Consider the following 18240-nt stretch of genomic DNA (forward strand, 5'->3'; position numbering starts at 1 on the left):
GTGACTCTTGAGCGCGGCGCGCTGCAGCGGGCGCCGCCGTTGGAAGAAGGCCGCGGCCCAGGCCCCGCTCAGCGCCCGCCACGCCGCCTCCAGGTCCCGCCGCCGCCGGAAGCCTTCCACCGCCGCCCGCAGGAGGTGCTTCCGCCGCAGCGCGGGGAGGGGGCTGCGGCAGCGGCAACGGCTCCGGGACCCCTCCTCGGCGCGGGACCCGTCGCCGTTCGCCCCCCCGCCCCGCACCGCCGAGCAATGGGGCGGTGCGGACCCCCGCCCCGCGGAACGGGGCGCTGTGGGACCCCCTCCCCCACCTCCGCCTGCCGGGCCCGGGGCAGCGGCCTACCCTTCCCCCCTCCCCCGCTAAAGAAGAGGGCGCTGAGGATCCCGCCCGCAGGAGTAGGGCTCCTATAGAAGATCGGGACGCGCTGCGGTTCCCCCTTCAGGAATGGGGCGCTGTGGGGCGCCCCCGCAGTAGGAATGGGGGCGGCACGGGCCAACCCCCCCCCTCCCCCTCCCACCCACCCCCCCACCCACCCCCGTTAGGACCGCCGCGCTCCGGGACCCCCAGCGCGGCCCCCCCGCACCTGACGCCCATCTTGTGCGTGCGGAACCCCAGCACGGAGTCCAGCACCAGGCTGGTGGCCAGGTCATCGATCTCACACAGCTCCCGCGCCGTCAGCCGCCGCGACCCCATGGCCGCTCCGCGCGGGGCTCCTGCGGGATGGGGGGGGATATGGGGAGGAAATGGGGCGGCCGAGGCGTCCCCCACCGCCCCGGCGGCTCTTTGTCTTCGTACCGTAATCCCTCGAGCGGCCGCGCCCGCCCCGCCCCCCCCCCCCCGCCGTAATGCACCGAGCGGCGCCCGCGCGGACAACGGCCGCGAAACGAGCGGGGCCGTAACGCTGCGAATAGCGGCGCACCGCGACCCGGTACCGTAAATAACCGAATAGCAGCCGACAGCGGACCCGTAACGCTGCGAATAGCGGCGCACCGCGACCCGGTACCGTAAATAACCGAATAGCGGCCGACAGCGGACCCGTAACGCTGCGAATAGCGGCGCACCGCGACCCGGTACCGTAAATAACCGAATAGCGGCCAACAGCGGACCCGTAACGCCGCCAATACCGACAGCTCCCCACTACCGAACCGCTCTGACTGCGGCCGCACCTCCACTCAGCGATCCGACCGAGAGCGGCGGGAGGAGCACCGGGAGCGGCACCGGGCCGTTCCGGTCCGGTTCTCTTTCACCCGGGGCCGGTCCGTTCCGGTCCGGTTCTCTTTCACCTAGGGTCGTTCCGGTCCGGTCCGTTCCGGTCCGGTTCTCTTTCACCCGGGGCCCGGGCGGACCGGTCCGGACCGGTCCGGTCCGGTTCTCCCTCCCCGCGTCCTCCGCTGCCGCCACGCGCGCCCGCCCGCCCTCGCTCCGTATTGGCCGCACAGCACGTGCGCCCACCGGCCCTCTTTCCTCATTGGCGAAGCTCCCTACCGCTCGCTGCGACCATTGGTTAGCGACGTTGTCAGTCTTACGGGGCCGGCCCGCCCCCCCTCGTTGAGGTGCCGGCGACTCCCATTGGCCGAGAACGGTTGCACCGCGCCTGATTGGTCCGGCTCCGCGGCTCGCCATTGGCCGTCAGGCACCGCGTCCCACCCCTCCCCGCAGGCCCGCCTTTCCCCACGCCTTTCGCTCCCCATTGGCTGCGTGCGCCGTCAATGACGCCGCCCTTCCCGCCGCTGCCTTCCATTGGCCGACGGCGCAGGCGGGGCCCCGCCCCAGTCAAGATGGCGGGCGGCGGGGCGGGGGCCGCGGCTCTGAGGCGCCGCTGAGGAACCATGGCGGGAGCCGCGAGCGGGGGGGACCCCCGGGAGCCCCCCCGGAGCCTGCAGGGCCTTCTGGAGATGGCGGTGGCGGCCACCGCCCCTCACGCGGAGCCCCGAGAGCCGATGGGCGAGGAGGTGAGAGCGGCCTGGGGGGGCAGTGGGTGGGGGCGGTCCTGGGGCCTGTACCCCCCAGCCCCCACTCCCCCCGCCCCCCTCAAACCCCCAGCCCTACTCCCACCCCCCCAACCCCCACCACCCCCCCCCGCGCCCCTCAGACCCCGAACCCTAACTCCCGCCCCCTCCGCCCCCCCCAGCCCCCTCCCAACCCCCCGCCCCCGCCCCCCCGCACTGAGGCCGTCCTCCCGTCCCCCCCAGCGGCAGCGGTGGCTGCGGGCGGCCGTGGCCGACGCGCTGGGCGGCACCGGGCAGGAGGTGGAGGAGCTGCGGCGCTGCCTGGAGGTGCTGGCGCAGCCGTGTCCCGGGGAGGAGGCGGCGGAGAGGGGCCCCGGGGAGACCGCGCCCCACGAACGGGCGTTGGAGGTCCTGGCAGAGCTGTGCGAGAGCCTCGACAACGCCACCGGTGGGTCTGCGGGGGGGGGGGGCTCCTCCGTCACGGACTGCGGAGGGGCCCTGGGGGGCGGCAGTGCCCGAGGCCCCGGGGAGGATGCCGGGTGGGCTGGAGGCGCTTCCTTACGCGCTCCCCTTTGTCCCCAGATTTCTGCGCCCTCGGGGCCTGGAGGTGGTGCTGGGGCTGCTGGGCCACCCTGGGCCCCTCTGCGGGCGGGGGCTGCCCGGGTCGTGGGAGCGTGTGCCCAGAACCTTCCGGGAGCGCAGGGGAGAGCGCTGGCGCTGGGGGCCCTCCCCGCCCTCCTGCAGTGTCTGCGGGGAGACCCTGACCCCGCGTGCCCCCCCGGGCTCTCTTCGCTATCTCCTGTAAGTAGATGAAGGCTATGAAGGGTTCGTGGGGGGGGGACTGGGGCAGGGGTGAAGGATTTGGGGGCGGTGGGGTGTGGGGAATGTTGGGAGGGCGGCATTGGGAATATAGAGATAAAGGTTTGGGGAGGAGAAATTGGGCGCGGGGAGATGGGGATCGGGAGGTGCTGGGGAAGGCCGGGCTGCGGGGGGAGGAAACAGGTCTGGGGGTTCTGGGATGTGGGGGGAGGGGTGGCTTTGTGGGCTCCTCGCGTAGGGGTTGAGGGGCTGCGGGTGCCAAGAGGGAGGTGGACCCCCTTACCTGTCCCCAAAAGCATCCGGGCACCTAGAGACCGGCGTGGCCCCTGGGACCCACACCGAGCCCGTGCCTTTCTCTCCTGCCAGGCTTAGTGCGGGCCCAGGCTGAGGGCCTGGCCCAGTTTGAGAGCCTGGGGGGGCTGGAGGTGCTGGGGGCCGTCCTGCAGAGCCCCCGGGCCCCGCTGCGTGCCCGCGCTGCCTTCCTGCTGCACAGCTTGCTGCGTGAGCACCCCCGCCTCAAAGGTGAGCACCCCACACCTCACCCCCAGGGTCCCCTCAGTCCCCTGCCCTCTCCAGGACCCCCCCCCCCGTCCTGCTGTCCCCCCATCGTTCCCCTGGGAGCCCCTGCTGACCTCAGCACTCTCCTTTACGCCCTCCCCCCGGGACCCCTACCCCCAGCTCCGCCCTCAGGACTCCCCCTGGATCCCCGGGTACCCCAGGGCCGTTCTCCCAACGCCCCCTCCAGAAACGCCCCCGTTCCCGCGCCCCACTCCGTCCCCCCCTTCCCCAATACAAACCCGTCGGTCCGCAGAGCCCCTGTGCCGCCTGGGGACGGTGCCACAGCTCGTGGCCCTGCTGCGCACGGAGCACGACGGCGCCCACGAGCACGTCCTGGGAGCGCTCTGCAGGTGAGCCCCCCGAGATCGGGGGGGTGGGGTCTGGGGGGCGGGGGGGGGTCCCGTGCTCCGGGCGTCTTCACCCCCTCTGGGCGCGTTCCTCCTCCAGTTTGGCGGCGGATTTCCCGACGGTGATCCGGGAGTGCCGCGCTCCGGAGCTGAACCTGGACGAGCTGCTGCGGGAGCGCCGGGCCGCGCTGCGGGGCCGCGACGAGTTCCAGGTGCTGGGGGGGGAGGGGTGGGGGTCCTGACCCCACGCGACCCCTCGGGGCTGTTTTGTGGGGGGAGGGGGTCCTGACCCCACGCGACCCCTCCGCGCAGGAGGAGCTGGAGTTCTGTGAGCAGCTGCTGCAGCTCTGCTTCGAGACCCCCACGGAGGAGAGCACGATGGACCGCTGACCGCGGGGACCCCCACGGGACTGTGCCGAGGGCCCCTCCCCCCGGGCGGGGCGGGCGCTGAGGGTGGGGTCGCAATAAAGGTGTCGCTGCGCTGGGCCGTGCTGATGGTGGCTGCGGGGCCGGGGAACGTCGCCCTTCAGCACCGCGCGCTGGACAGCGCCGGTGGGCGGGGCCTGGGAGGGGGGCGGGGCCTCGTGGCGTCACGTTGCCAATGGGCGGAGCCTCGGTCCGTTGCCACGGAGACGGCGTCCGCTCGTCCGTCCCCATTGGCCAAGCCGCTACCGGGGGGCGTGGCCGCGCGCCGTTACCGCGGAGACCGCGGCCCTCGCCCCCCCGTCCCGCGTTGGGCGCCCGGTGCCGCGGCAGACGCCGCTCCCATGGAGGCCGCGCTGGGCACCGCGTGCTGCTGGGGGGTGGCCCCCGGCTCTCGACCTCCACCGACACCGTGAGCTCTGCGGCCCCGCCCGCTTCCCCCCCGCCCCCTTCGGCTCGGTCCCGGTAACCGCGGGTTTTTGCCAGTCCCGGACGGTGGCGGCGGTGATGTCACGGCGCTGCTCGTTGGGGCGGCGGAGGGGCGGCACCTCCTGCTCACGGCCGCGCGGGCACAGCGGGAGCCGCGCTTCAGCATCACGGTACGGTTACCGGGTGGGGGGAGGGGTTACCGGGTGGGGGGAGGGGTTACCGGGTAGGGGGAGGGGGTTACCGGGTGGGGGGAGGGGTTCCCAGATGGGGGGAGGGGTTCCCGGGTGAGGGGAGGGGTTCCCGGTTGGGGGAGGGGTTCCCGGGTGAGGGGAGGGGTTCCCGGATGGGGGGAGGGGTTACCGGGTGGGGGGGGGGTTACCGGGTGGGGGGGGGGGTTACCGGTTGGGGGAGGGGTTACCGGTTGGGGGAGGGGTTACCGGGTGGGGGGAGGGGCTCACCGGGTGGGGGTGGGGTTACCGGGTGGGGGGAGGGGTTGCCGGGTGGGGGGAGGGGGTTACCGGGTGGGGGGGGGTTACCGAGTGGGGGGAGGGGCTCACCGGGTGGGAGGAGAAGGTTACCGGGTGGGGGGAGGGGTTACCGGGTGGGGGGAGGGGTTACCGGGTGGGAGGAGGGGTTCCCGGGTGAGGGGAGGGGTTCCCGGGTGGGGGGAGGGGTTCCCAGATGGGGGGAGGGGTTCCCAGATGGGGGGAGGGGTTACCGGTTGGGGGAGGGGTTACCGGGTGGGGGGAGGGGCTTACCGGGTGGGGTCACTTCATGGCTGCTCCCCCCCTCCCCTCAGATCTTTGTGGCTGAGCGGCGCCCCGAGGCCGTGGCCCGGCAGCTCCTCTTCCTCCTCCTCGCTACCGCCGAAGGCCCGGGGAGCAGCGGGCTGCGCGGTACCGGGGAGCACCGGGATGGGGGGGGGGTGGGGGGCTGAGGGCGGGGGCTGACCCCCCTCTGCTGCCCCACAGCGCGCGCCGCCGCTCTCCTGGAGCTGATGGGGTCCGTCCGCCTCCGCCCCTCCACCGCCCGACTGCTGCGGGGCGCCGCGGGGCGGCTGCGGCGGTGGGTGACGGCGGGGGGAGGCGGGGGACCCCCCTCGAGGTGGAGCTGATGAAGGTAGAGGCGGGGGGAGGGGGAGGGGCGACGTGGGGGGGGGGGTTAAGAGGGGGGGAGGTCCCACGGGGATGGGGGCTCTGGGGGGGTCCTGAGTGCCAATCTCGGAGGGTCCTGGGGGTGTGGGGGGGGGGGGTGTGGAGGGGGTCCCGGGGGACGGGGCCACGGTGCGGTCACTCCGCAGAGCAGGGAGCGCGATGCGCTGGAGGCCGTGCTCCGGGGATGGGAGGGGGGGCACCGGGAGCCCCCCCGGGACCCCCCCCGTGATTGGGAGTGGCGGCTGCGGCGGCTGCACGGGGTCCGCTACGACGCTCGGGGGGCACTGGCGGACTGGGACCTCTGGATGGAGCTGCGCCCACGCGGGGTAAGGGGGGGTCTGGGGGGGGGGGTCTGGGGGGGGGGGGGGGTTGGGGACACGGCGGAGGAGGGACCCCCCCCCCCACGCACGGCTTTGTTCCCCTCCGGAGCCCCAGGAAATGCTCAGAGGTGGGGGAGGGTCACCGGGGTGGGGTCACCGCGGGGAGGATCTGTGCACGGTGATGATGGGGGGGGGCGCACGCTGCCCCCCCTCCGTATGAGCGTGATCTTCTCCTTCTGAAGGCGACCACCGTGGCCCCCCCCGAATTCGCTCAAGTGGCGGCAGAGCGGCGTGGCGTTTGTGCCCCGGGGGGGAGGGGGCAGTGCCCACGTCCCCAACCCCACCCTGCAGAGCGGGCGCTGCGCTCGGGCTGTGAGTCCTCCGGGGGTTCCTCTTCTTGGGGGGTGGGGGGGGGGGTCCACCCAGGGACGGGGGGGGTCCTAATAGAAGCCCCTCTTTGTGCCCCCCCCCCCAGGACGGACAGCCGGGGGCAGAGCGGGGGTTCTGGGGGACGTTGTCACCGGTCCCTTCCTCATCTTCGGCCTCGCGCAGAACGGCGGCCGTGACAAGGTGGGGGGCACTGCTTTGTGGTTTCTGGGGGGGGGGGGCGTTAATATTTGTGATGGAGTTGTGACCCCCCCCCCCCCATAGACGGCCACAGAGATCTCCATGGACAACGTCACAGCGCTGCTGGGGGAGCTGCACAGCGGGGGGGGCCGTGCGGTTCCCCCCCGGGATGAGGATGATGAGGATGGGGACTCCGCCGAGGACCCTCTCTGGGATGGGGGCAGCCCCCTGGGTGAGTGTCGCCCCCCCCCCCCACTCTTCTAAACGCCCCCTCCCCATTGTGAGCCCCCCCCTCCATTCCCTATAGGCCCCGCGCTGCCCTCCTCCGTCCGGATCCGCTTCCTGCCCCTCGGATCGGCACAGGGCCCCCCAGCGCGGGCGGGGCTGGAGCGGCGCTGTGGGGTCCTCGTGCTGGGCTGGAGGTGGGGGTCCTGGGGGGCAAGAGGGGGTCCTGGGGGGCAAGGGGGGGTCCTGGGGGGCAAGAGGGGGTCCTGGGGGGCAAGGGGGGGTCCTGGGGGGCAAGAGGGGGTCCTGGGGGACAAGGGGGGGGGGTCCTGGGGGACAAGGGGGGGGGGGTCCTGGGGGACAAGGGGGGGGGTCCTGGGGGACAAGGGGGTGGTCTTGGGGGCAAGGGGGTGGTCTTGGGGACAAGGGGGGGTCCTGGGGGACAACGGGGGGGGTCCTGGGGGGCAACGCAGGGGTCCTGGGGGACAATGCCGGGGTCCTGGGGGGTTTGGGTGGGGGGTTCTGAGAGAGGTGGGGGTTCAGGGGGCAATTGGGGGGGGGGAGGTCCTGGGGGGTGGAACTGGGGGGATTCTGTGTATCTGGGGGGCAGTAGTGGGGGCTGGAGGGGCCCTGGGGGTCCCTCATTCAGCCCCTCCCCCTCAGGTCCCTGGAGGAGCTGACCCCCCCCCTGCTGCGCCTGGCCGCTCCCGCAGCAGCGCTGCTGGTGGAGCTGCCCACGTACGTCCGAGGGGGATCTCCGGGGGTGGGGGGCCCCCATCTGCTGCCCCCCTCCCCCCCCCTCCGCGATTGACCCCGTGCCCCCCCCCCCCAGCTTCGTGCCCGTGGTGCGGCCGCCGCAGATGGAGGCGTTCCGGGCGCGGGCGGCGGCGCTGGCGCGGGGGGGCGGCTTTGAGCCGTGGGAGGGGGCGGATGTGCCCCCGGGGTACGCCCGCTTCCGGCGCCGCCCCTCCCCCTGACCCCACCCCCACCGCAACAAATCCATCCCGCCCCCACCCCCACTCCCTACCCCGCCCCGTTTCTACCGAGCCCGCCCCTATCACTAGGCCCCGCCCCTAAGTCACACTTGCCGCCTGAAGCCACGCCCCCTCCCATTCATAAAGCGCCCCCCGCCGCCTCCCGCATCCACAGCAGCCGAGGTAACGGCGTGGGGGGCTCTGTGGGGTGGGGGGGCTCTGTGGGGTGGGGGGGCTCTGTGGGGTGGGGGTTCCTATGGAGCGTGTGGGGGGGGGGTGGGAGTTCTCCAGGGCTGGGGGTCCTCAGGGGGGTGGAGGGGAGAGCTGTGGAGTGTGGGGCTGGGGGGTCTGGAGGAGGGGATGTTTGGGGTGGGGGCGACCCGTGGGTCAGGGAAGGTGTGTGGTGCAAAGGGGTGGGGGGGGGGTCCGGGGATCCGTGGATCGTTGGAGGCTGTGGGGGGGGGGGGGGGGGGGGCTCTGGGGCTCAGGACGGGTTCTGGAGGGGGTCGGTGCCCTCGTAGTGTCCTTGGTGGAGGGGGGGGGGCTGATGGGGGTCTATATTTATCCCCTTATCAGCACTGCAGCCGCAGTCCCATATAGGGTAGGGCCTTGAGATAAGGGGGGGCCGCCCCGGGCCCCCCCACCCCTGGCACTGTTTTTGTCTTCCAGCAGCGCCGATGCACGATGGCCGAGGAGTGAGTGGGGGTGTGCGGGGGGGGGGGGGGACCCAACGTGGGGTCCCCGCGGGGGGAGGGGGGGCGGGGGCAGTCACAGCGCTCTGAGCCCTCTGCCCCCCCCAGGGAGGGACCGAAACCGCCCCCCCTGCGCCGCAAATCATCCGCCAACTACCGCGGGTACGCCGTGGAGCCCCACGCCAAGGTGGGGGGGGGACACCCGTGGGACACGTGAGGGGGCGGGGGTCACGGGTGGGGTCACGGGATGTGGGGGGGGGCGTGGGGGGGGACACAGCGACATCGTCAGGGACAAAGGGGGGGGTGGGGAGGGGTGAGGTGGGGTGGGGGAGGGGTGGGGTGGGGGAGGGCCACGGGAGCTCCCACGGTGTGGGGACACTCTCCCCACTGTTCCTCCAGAGGCAGTCCAAGATCTCGGCTTCCCGTAAGCTGCAGCTCAAGGTAAGGGGGGGCCCACGGGGGGGTGGGGGGGGTCCCTCTTCCCTGCGGTGTCCCGGTCACCCCCAGTGCCCCCCCCCTCCCCTCCCCCCCTCCCCAGACGCTGCTGCTGCAGAGGGCGAAGCGGGAGCTGGAGCGCGAGGAGCAGGAGCGGGCGGCGGAGAAACAGCGGCACCTGGCAGAGCTGTGCCCCCCCCCGGAGCTCGAGGGGCTGGGGGTGGCCCAGCTGCAGGTGGGGCTGTGGGGGGGGCGTGGGGGGCAGTGGGAGGGGCGTGAGGAGGATATTCGGGGGGACAGTGGGGGGGTCACCATCTCCGCCCCCCTCCCCTCTGCCAGGAGCTGTGCCGGGAGCTGCACGCCCGCATCGGGCGCGTGGACGAGGAGCGCTACGACATGGGGACGCGCGTCAGCAAGAACGTGGCCGAGGTGGGGCAGCCCCCCCGTGCCCCCCATGTCCCCCGTGCCCCCGTGCCCCCCGTGCCCCCCAGTACCCCCCGTGCCGTGTCTGTGGCAGATGGAGGAGCTGCGGCGCCGCGTGGTGGGGGGCCGCTTCGTGCGCCCCGCTCTGCGCCGCGTGCGGCTGTCGGCCGATGCCATGATGGCGGCACTGCTGGGCTCCAAGCACCGCGTGGGCACCGATCTGCGCGCCGGGCTGCGCCAAGTGCGCAAGGACGAGGCCGAGAAGGTGCGGGGGGCGGGGGGGCGGGGGGAGGAGGGGGGAAGGGGAAGGGGGACTGGGGACACGGAGGTCATGGTGGGACGCTGGGGGCGTGGTCTGGTGGGGGGCGTGGTCTGATGGGGGCTTGGTCTTGGTGGGGGGCGTGGCCTTCGGGGGCAGCCCTGGTGTGACTGAGGGGGCGCGGCCGCGTAGAAGACGAGTAAAAGGATCGGGGTGGGGGCGTGGCTTTGCGCTCGAGGGGGCGTGGTGAAGACGGAGTGGGCGTGGCCAGGAGAGTCGCGAGGTCGGCGATTGGCGGAAGAACGTGGACGCGCTGAGCGGAATGGAGGGGCGCAAGAAGAAGTTCGAGGCGCCGGGGGGGGGGCAGCCCTGACGGGGGGCAGCCCCGAGGGGGGGCAGCCCCGAGGGGGGGCCCGAAGCAACCCCCCACCCCCACGCCCCTCCGTGGGAGCCCCTCCACGCAGACCCCGCCTTAGTGCGGCCCCGGCACCTTTAATCCCCAATAATTTACCCGCCAATAAATTACCCCTCCCCCCATAAATAAACGCTCATAAACCGTAACTGGGGCTGCGCAGGGGGGGGCCGCCCCAACAGCCCCAAAGGGTCCGAGGAGTCGGGGTCCACGCTGGGGGGGGGCCGAGGCGTGGGGGGGGGCTTTTCGGGGGGGCCCTGCCCAGGCAGCGGCAGGAAGTGGGTCAAGGGGGGGGGGGGGCGGCGCGGCGCTGCGGCCCCCGGGGGGGGCAGGGCCGGGGGGGGCAGGGCCGGGGGGGGCAGGGCCAGGGGCAGGCGCAGCCGCTCGGCCTCGTACACGTTGTACCCGTCGGGGAGCACGCGCTCGTGGAAATTGCACGAGGAGGGGGAGTACGAGTCCTGGGGGGGCAGCAAAAGGGGGAGGTCAGGGGGGGGGGCAGAAACATGGGAGGGAATGGGGGGGGCAGAAACATGGGAGGGAATGGGGGGGGGCAGAAACATGGGAGGGAATGGGGGGGGCAGAAACATGGGAGGGAATGGGGGGGGGCAGAAACATGGGAGGGAATGGGGGGGGCAGAAACATGGGAGGGAATGGGGGGGGCAGAAACATGGGAGGGAATGGGGGGGGGCAGAAACATGGAGGGAATGGGGGGGGGCAGAAACATGGGAGGGAATGGGGGGGGCAGAAACATGGGAGGGAATGGGGGGGGCAGAAACATGGGAGGGAATGGGGGGGGCAGAAACATGGGAGGGAATGGGGGGGAATAAATGTGGGAGAGAATGGGGGGGCGGGTTTGAGGGGAGAACAAAGTTGGGGTTAAAACTGATAGGTCGGAATTGGGGGGGTTGGAATTGGGGACAGAATTGGGGTCGGAATGGGGGGGGTCGGAATTGGGGGGGGTCGGAATTGGGGGGGGTCGAATTGGGGGGGGTCGGAATTGGGGTCGGAATTGGTGAAACAGAGGGTGTGAAATTGGGGGGAGGGAACGGGGGCCCGGAATTGCGGAGGGACAATGGTGGGGAGCTGGAAATGGGGGGGGGCAAAACTGGGGGGGTACTGAAGGAGTGCAGATGGGGAACAGGGGAACGGGGGGGGGCAGTTTAGGGCCGTGTTTTCGGGGTCCCCCCCCACACTCACCTCCCCCCGCGGCCGCCCACCCGCGTCCAAGCACAGGAAGCGCCCGCTCTGTGCCCCCCGGATCCGCACCACCCCCGGTTTCAACCGCTTGGATCTCCAGCAGGCCTGGGGGGGGGGGCACCGTGAGAAGCCCCCATCGAGAAGAGCCCCCCCCCCCCCGATAAAACCCCTCCCATTCAGAACCCCCCCCGCCGAGGCGCGGAAGGGCCGCACTCACTGAACGCGCTGCGCTGCTCCGCTCCGCGCACGTCCCCTCCGGGCAGCACTTCCAGCACCGCTTGGGCCCCCCCCGGGCCCCCCCCCGCCACCAAATGACGCCACCTCTTTGCCCCCCCCCACGTTAAAAGGGGGCTGGAATCGGGGGGGGGGGGGGGCAGCGCTGGGCCCCCCCGCGCAGCAGAACACCGCCAACACCAACCACTGTCCTGCACCCATCGGGACCCCCCCCCCCCCCCCACGGCCGCACCGGAGCTGCTTTATAGCGCCGGGGGGGGGGGGGCGAGGGGGGGGAATCCCTGCCCCCCCCCCGAAGGGGTGGACGAACTTTGCCCCCCCCCGCCCCCCCCCGCAGCATGGGATGATCACGGGATTCCCCCCCCTCAGTGCTGATGCAATCCCACGGCCGCTGACAACAGACTGTGGGGGGGGGGGTCAGTGTGCCCCCCCCCATTAACACCTCCCCCCCAATTAACGACTGCCCCGTCACCGCCACTGCTTCACGTGACTGCCTTTATTCGTGACCTCTTCTGACCTCAGGTGACCTTTGACCTATTTTTAAGGCTCCCCCCCCTCCCCCCCCGTTGACCTTTCTGTTTTTATTTTTTCTTTTGGGGGGGGGGAGTCGTTCCCGTTAAGGCATTGCTGCACAGCCCCCCCCCCCCCAGGAGCCCTCCCCCCCATCACTGCCTGCAGGGGGGGGTGGGGGCAGTACTGGAGGGGGGGGGGGCTACAATGAAGGCACTGTGGGGGAGGGGGGATCGCTGCCCTTCTGCCCCCCCCCCGTCCCCATATTGTCATGGGGGGGAGGGGGAAATATTGCACGGGGGAGGATTTACCCCCGGGAGGGGGCAACTGGAGTGCTTTTGGGAAGAGGTTGCCCCCCCCAAGGGATATTTTGGAGTGCTGAGGGGGGAGTTTCTGTCCCCGCCCCCCACGGGGGTATTTGGAGTGTTGGAGGGGGGGGGGATTTCTGCCCCCCCCGAGGAGCATTTCGGAGTGCTGGGGGGGGACTGCCAACCCCACCCCCGGGGGTATTTGGTGAGCTGGGGGGGGGGGGGGGGCAGCTCTTCCCCTCCACATTTGGTGTAGTTGAGGGTGGGGTATTTGCCCCCCCCCCCCCCCTGGAGTTTTTGGTGCATTCCTGGGGGGGGAGGGGGCAGATACCCCCGGAGTGTCCCATGGCAGCCACAGTGGCTGGGCCCAATCGCTGGGGGTGCGGCCGTACTGCAGGGAGGGGGACAGCTTATGGGGGGGCTCAGCTTATGGGGGGGGACAGCTTGTGGGGGGGGACGCCCCCAACCCCAGAGCCGACCTCCCCCCCCTCCTCCAACCTCCCCCCCCCCACCCCCCTCCCCCCCTCCCCCCCCCCCTCCCTCCCCCACCTGAATGTCGCTCAGCGCTCTCAGGAACCGCTGCGCCATATTTGGGGCCGTTCTCCATTGTGGGGATGGGGTACCACTGCGGGTGGGGGGGGCACAGATGGGGTCGGGACACCCCCAGGACCCCGCGGACGCCCTCAGAGGTGTCCGTGTGACCCCCACCTGCCCCCACAGCTCCCCCACTCCATCTGCTCCCGCCGTCCCCCCCCCCCCTTATCCTCCTTCCATCAGCCCCACAGCCCCCAACTCTGCCCCATACGCCGCCCTCCCCCCCGAGAGCCATAACCCCCCGCCCCATAGCCCCCCCCCACTCGTCCCTGTCCCACAGTGCCTCACATCTCCTCCCCGTACCTGCCCCCCGTACCCCCCCCCATACCTGCACCGTACCTGCCCCCCGTACCACCCCCATATCCCCCCCGTACCCCACCCATACCCCCCCGTACCTGCCCCCATACCCCCCCATACTCCCCCCATGCCCCCCTCCTGTACCTGCCCCCGTACCCCCCCATACCCCCCGTACCCCCGTACCTGCCCCCCGTACTGCACGCCCCCCACGGGGCACACCACGCACGCCGTTCCGGTGCCGAACATCTCCCGCAGCCGCCCCCCCCGCAGCGCTTCGAGCACCGCCGCCATCGGCAGCGGCCCCTCCCGCACCGTGAACTCCCCCTGGGGGGGAAATGGGTGTGGGGGTTGGGATGGCATCACGTCCCCCCCCCCCCCGTTATTCTCCCTCGGCCCCCACGGCCCCCCGTGTTTCCCACACATCTTTCTCCCAGCGTCTCCCCCCCCCCCCCCCCAGGGTCCCCCCCCCCCCCAGTCCCCACACTCCCAATGCCACCCCCAGTGCCCCCCACGCCCCCGTGGGTCCCCCCACGCCCCTCCCCCCCCGCGACGCTCCGTACCCACTCCCGCGCCATCTCCAGGAGACTCTGCCGCATCACCCCGGGCAGAATGAGCCCGTCCAGCGGGGGGGTCACCAGCTCCAGCTCTGGACAGCAGCGCACGGTGGGGGCGGTGCTCTGGAGCCCCCCCCCCCTATTTCCCCCCCTCCCCCCCCCCCTCCCCCCCACGTACCCCCATCCTCGCGGTGCCAGAAGACGAAGAGGTTCATGGTGCCCACCTCGGTCAGCAGCCGCTGGGGGCCGTAGAGCCACAGCACCTGGTGGCAGCCCAGCGCCTGCGCCCGCTGCTGCAGCGCGATGGTGGGGCCGTAGTTCCTGGGGGGCACGGGGCGGGGGGGGGGGGGACGCGCCGTCACCAAATCCTCCCCTTCCCCCCCCCCCTCGCCCCGTCCCCGTACGCACCCCCAGTCCCGCCCGCATCCCACGCCACCGGGAATCCCACCCGCACGTGGGGACACCCCCGCCCCAAAAACACTTTCTGCATCCTACACATCCTCGTCGCCCACACCTCTGCCCCCCCCCCCCCTCTCCCCCCCCGGGCACAACGGACCCTAATCCGCATCCCCGTGTCGCCCCTCCCCCCCTGCCCCACACACGCGGGGGTGCCCCCCCTCACTCACCCCCCCAGTTTGCAGTTCCCGGCGCCCCCCGGCCACGCACGGACTTCGTCGGGGTCCGCCAGGAGCCCCACGGGGCTGAAGTGCCCCCCCGGGAAATAGGGCCCCACCGGGCACAGGATGACAAACAGCAGTGCCCGCCCGGGGGGGGGCCACCCCCAGCGATGGCTGCAAAAAGGGGGGGGGGGGCTCAGGGAGGGACCCTTCACAGACCCCCACTGACCCCTCCAGGAACCCCCCCCAGACTCCATACATCCCCCAACAACAGCTCTGGAGACGCCATAGCTCCACACGGCCCCCCCAACCCTGGACCTCCCATTAAGGACCCCCCCCCCAATATCCCCTTCATCCTCACGTACCCCCCCCCCAACCCCCCAACCCCGGACCTCCCATTAAGGACCTCCCCCCCCCCAAAATATCCCCTTGATTCGGACATCCAGGAGCCCCACCCTCAGGTACCCCCCCCCCAAAGACCCCCCCAGAACCCCTATAAACCCCCAGACTCCCCACCTACGCCCCTCCCAGGCCCCTCCCAGCGCCCCCCAGCCCCATCTGCGGACCCCTCCCCCCCCCGCCCCCCCGCCCCCACCTCGGTGCCGATGTAGGTGGGCCGGATGTACAGACTGGCGTCCTCGGAGCGCGGCACCCACTCGTGCTCCAACCGCACCAACGCGCGGATGCACTCGAGCAGCTCCGTGGGGTCGAAGGGCTGCGGGGGGGGGGGACACGGGGACGGGGGGCGGGATGGGATGGGGTGGGGGGGCACGGGGCTGTCACCCCCTCAAGGACACAGGGGGCAGTGGGGACGTGGGGGGGAGGGCCACTCACGGGCAGGCAGACCCTCCGCGCCGAGCGCCCCATCCGCTCCATGTTCAGTTCGGGCCGAAAAAGGCGGATTTTGTCGTCGGCGCCGCGGAACGCCTTCATGCCCTCGAAGAGCTGGGGGGAGGGGGAACTGGGAGCACTGGGAGCGGGGCGACGGGCGCTGGGAGCGGGGCGACCCCTAATCGGGTCTTACCTCCACCGCGTAGTGCAGTGCAGAGGACGCGGGGTGCAGGCACAGGTCCTGGAAGGGGCGAATGTGGGGGGGCCCCCAGCCGTCCCCCCGGCTCCACTCGATGGTCAGCATGTGGTCGGTGAACGTCTTGCCGAAGGTCAGGTGCTCCGGGGGGGGCTTGGGTTTGGGGTGGGGGCTCTGCTCCACACGCAGCTCTGCTGCCTGTGCCCCCCCCCCCAAAAAAAAAGGGATGTGGGGTCCTCTCACCCTCAAGGAGACCCCAGCAGGGATCCCCAAGGGACACGGCGACCGGAGGACCCCAAGGGGGACGCCCCCCCACAGCTCCTTACCCTAAAGACGCTGCTGTAAGGCCGCCGCGCTCCCAGCAGCGCTGAGAGAACCTTCGGGTGGGGAACACGGGGTGAGGGGGTGCGCACCCCCCCGGGACCCCCCGGGACCCCCCCAGGACCCCCACAGCCCCAGCGCAGAACCCCACGCAGGAGAGGGGCGGAGCCTGTGCTCAGCGGCCACGCCCACACGAGGGCGGGGCCGTCACCTGCGTGCGGGGGGCGGGGCCTGCAGGTGGCGAGGGGCGGGGCCAAGGGGAGAACCCATGGGGCGGGGACTGGGGGGGGAGGGGGCCATCGGGGGACCGCAGCGGGGGGGGCCCACACCGGGAGGGACCCGCGACCCCCACTCACCGCTCCGCCGCCCCCGCGCCGGGTGAGCACCGCCGCCATCGCTCCGCTGCGCCGCGCTTTCCGCAGCCAATGGGAGCGCGCCGCCCCGCCACGCCCCTTCGACTCGCCAATGGGAGCGCGCTGTTCGTCCCCGCCCCGCCCGCCGGCTCGACAGCCAATAGGAAGCCGCCGTCCCGGCTCGCCCCCCGCGGGGACACGCCCCGCTCCTTTTAAGGCAAAGGGGGCGGCCGCGGGGAAAGCCCCTGGAAACGCCGAACGTGACGTCAGCGCTGCCCTTATATGGCGCTGCCGGGCGCGGGGCCGCCGTGGGACAGAGGTCGCGCCTCCTTCGCTCCGCGGCGGGCGCGGTGCGGGTGGGGGCCCCGCGCCCCGTCCCCCCCCGCTCTTCCTTTGGGGTTATGGGTTTAGCGGAGCCCACGGACCACGCGCTGCCGCTCCCGTGGGCGCCACGGCCACGCCCGGGGACGCCGAGTCCCCACAAGCGCTTTTGGGACCGTCGGTAACGGTAACGGATGGCGCGCGGCGCTCCCCGGGAGCCGCCCCCGCCCCTTCGCGGAGCGCGACCGCAGCGCGGCGGCATCGGGGTCCCCTCGGCGGCATCGGGGTCCCCTCGGCGGCATCGGGGTCCCCTCGGCGGCATCGGGGTCCCCTCGGCGGCATCGGGGTCCCCTCTGCTGGACGCCCTTCGTTGGAGCCCTACGGGCTCTGTCCGTCACGGCCCCGTTGTGGGCAGCACGTGGGGGGGGGCGCAGCTGGGGGCAGTTGGGCTCCGCCCCGCATTTAAGGGCCGGCACCTGCGCCCGCAGAGCGCGCTCCGAGGACGGGGGTGTGGGCCGGGCCGGGCCGGCACTCAGCGAGGGGTGAGCGGCTCCTGTGTGATCCCGGGGCTTTGCTCTCTGCTGCTAGGGGGTGGGGGGGCTGAAGCTGCTGCTTTGAGGGGGGGGGGCTGAAGCTGCTGCTTGGGGGGGGCCTGAAGCTGCTGCTTTGGGGGGGGGGGCTGAAGCTGCTGCTTTGAGGGGGGGGGGGGCTGAAGCTGCTGCTTTGAGGGGGGGGGGGCTGAAGCTGCTGCTTTGAGGGGGGGGGGGCTGAAGCTGCTGCTTTGAGGGGGGGGGGGCTGAAGCTGCTGCTTTGAGGGGGGGGGGGCTGAAGCTGCTGCTTTGAGGGGGGGGGCTGAAGCTGCTGCTTTGAGGGGGGGGGCTGAAGCTGCTGCTTTGAGGGGGGGGGGCTGAAGCTGCTGCTTGGGGGGGGGGGGGCTGAAGCTGCTCCTTGGGGGGGGGGGGCTGAAGCTGCTCCTTGGGGGGGGGGGCTGAAGCTGCTCCTTGGGGTGGGGGGGCTGAAGCTGCTGCTTGGGGGGGGGGCTGAAGCTGCTCCTTGGGGGATGGGGGGCCTGAAGCTGCTGCTGTCTGCTCTGCGTCCTTTCGATGCCCTTCGGTTCTGTGCGGGGGTCGGGGGGCTTTTCCGCCGCGCTTGGGGCCGCAGTTCGGGGCGGTGCTCTTCTCCCACTGCCGCCCCACTCCCGGCGCGCTTCAGTCGGCCCCGCGGTGACGCCGCTCCCGGGGCGGCCCGGCGCTTCTGCCCTTCTCCGTACGGGGTCACGGGGTTACGGGGTTTCTGCGCTCCCGCGGTCGCGTTGGTTCCTTCCCCGAGCTCCTGCGGCGGCTGAGCCTCTGCTCCCACCCCCACGGGCTCGGCGGGTGCTCTCTGCCCCGGGGCCTTCATCGGGGGTGGTGTGCGGGGTCGCACGGTACTGCAGCCCCCTCCTCAGCTGTAATGAGCGCGGCCCCGCGTTAATTCCGCCCGGGCCAAGAGCTGCTGGAGCGTACTCTGCTTCTCAGGGGCTGAATGGGGCTCTGTCGGCCTCGCCCTGTTTCGCACGCCCGTGGGGTTGCGGGTTCCCCTCGTGGGTGGTGTTGCTGGAGTGGGTGACGCTGCAGCGTCGGCCCCGCGTGCAGTTGGGGGCGGCCGTGGGAAGCTCAGGGACGGGACGGGGGTTGGAAGGGGTCCCCCTCTCTCTGCCAGGTCTGCTCTCCCAGCCCCATAAGCTGCACAGCCGCGATTGAGCGGGGTGCGTCCGCTGCCCGGGGCTGAGGCTTCAGGAAGCTTCCGGAACCCAGCAGCCGTGGTCCTCTCCTGACACGATGCGGTCTCCGTCGCCCGAGCTCTCAAATGTTCGGGTTCAGCGTCACCTCAAATCCATCGACGGTGCACCCGGGGCAGACGCAGCCCCCCTGGGCTGAGCTCCTG

General features: G+C 72.3%; 4 protein-coding genes across 4 annotated transcripts; 3 read left to right on the forward strand and 1 right to left on the reverse strand.

Moving 5' to 3' along the window:
* Positions 1-1824: 1824 nt before the first annotated feature.
* HSPBP1 (HSPA (Hsp70) binding protein 1) lies at positions 1825-4058 on the forward strand. The gene is given in 10 exon segments (XM_065731199.1): positions 1825-1947; positions 2188-2392; positions 2527-2538; positions 2541-2573; positions 2576-2710; positions 2713-2745; positions 3130-3285; positions 3575-3671; positions 3769-3880; positions 3981-4058. Coding segments are annotated over 10 exon segments (984 nt in total).
* A 104-nt stretch (positions 4059-4162) lies between these two features.
* Positions 4163-5634, forward strand: DNAAF3 (dynein axonemal assembly factor 3). Its single transcript, XM_065731200.1, has 4 exons — positions 4163-4220; positions 4509-4690; positions 5320-5416; positions 5492-5634. The coding sequence occupies exons 1-4, from the start codon at positions 4163-4165 to the stop codon at positions 5632-5634; spliced, it is 480 nt and encodes a 159-aa protein (XP_065587272.1).
* Positions 5635-8401: 2767 nt separating this feature from the next.
* TNNI3 (troponin I3, cardiac type) lies at positions 8402-9942 on the forward strand. The gene is made up of 7 exons (XM_065731201.1): positions 8402-8455; positions 8561-8639; positions 8852-8893; positions 8991-9122; positions 9227-9316; positions 9405-9575; positions 9841-9942. Exons 1-7 carry the CDS (start codon positions 8445-8447, stop codon positions 9940-9942), a joined length of 627 nt encoding a protein of 208 aa, XP_065587273.1. The 5' UTR covers positions 8402-8444.
* Positions 9943-10091: 149 nt separating this feature from the next.
* On the reverse strand, positions 10092-15691 carry LOC136045379 (branched-chain-amino-acid aminotransferase, cytosolic-like). The gene is given in 14 exon segments (XM_065731202.1): positions 10092-10439; positions 11179-11283; positions 12562-12621; positions 12780-12824; positions 12826-12855; positions 13305-13445; positions 13682-13767; positions 13854-13996; positions 14302-14438; positions 14440-14466; positions 14888-15007; positions 15127-15237; positions 15317-15517; positions 15646-15691. Coding segments are annotated over 13 exon segments (1464 nt in total). The 5' UTR covers positions 15428-15517; positions 15646-15691.
* Between the last annotated feature and the right edge of the window lie 2549 nt (positions 15692-18240).

This window comes from Cyrtonyx montezumae, unplaced genomic scaffold (genome assembly GCF_038088225.1).
Source record: "Cyrtonyx montezumae isolate F1298 unplaced genomic scaffold, pur_monq_1.0 scaffold_138, whole genome shotgun sequence".
In the NCBI taxonomy this organism is placed as follows: Eukaryota; Metazoa; Chordata; class Aves; order Galliformes; family Odontophoridae; genus Cyrtonyx; species Cyrtonyx montezumae.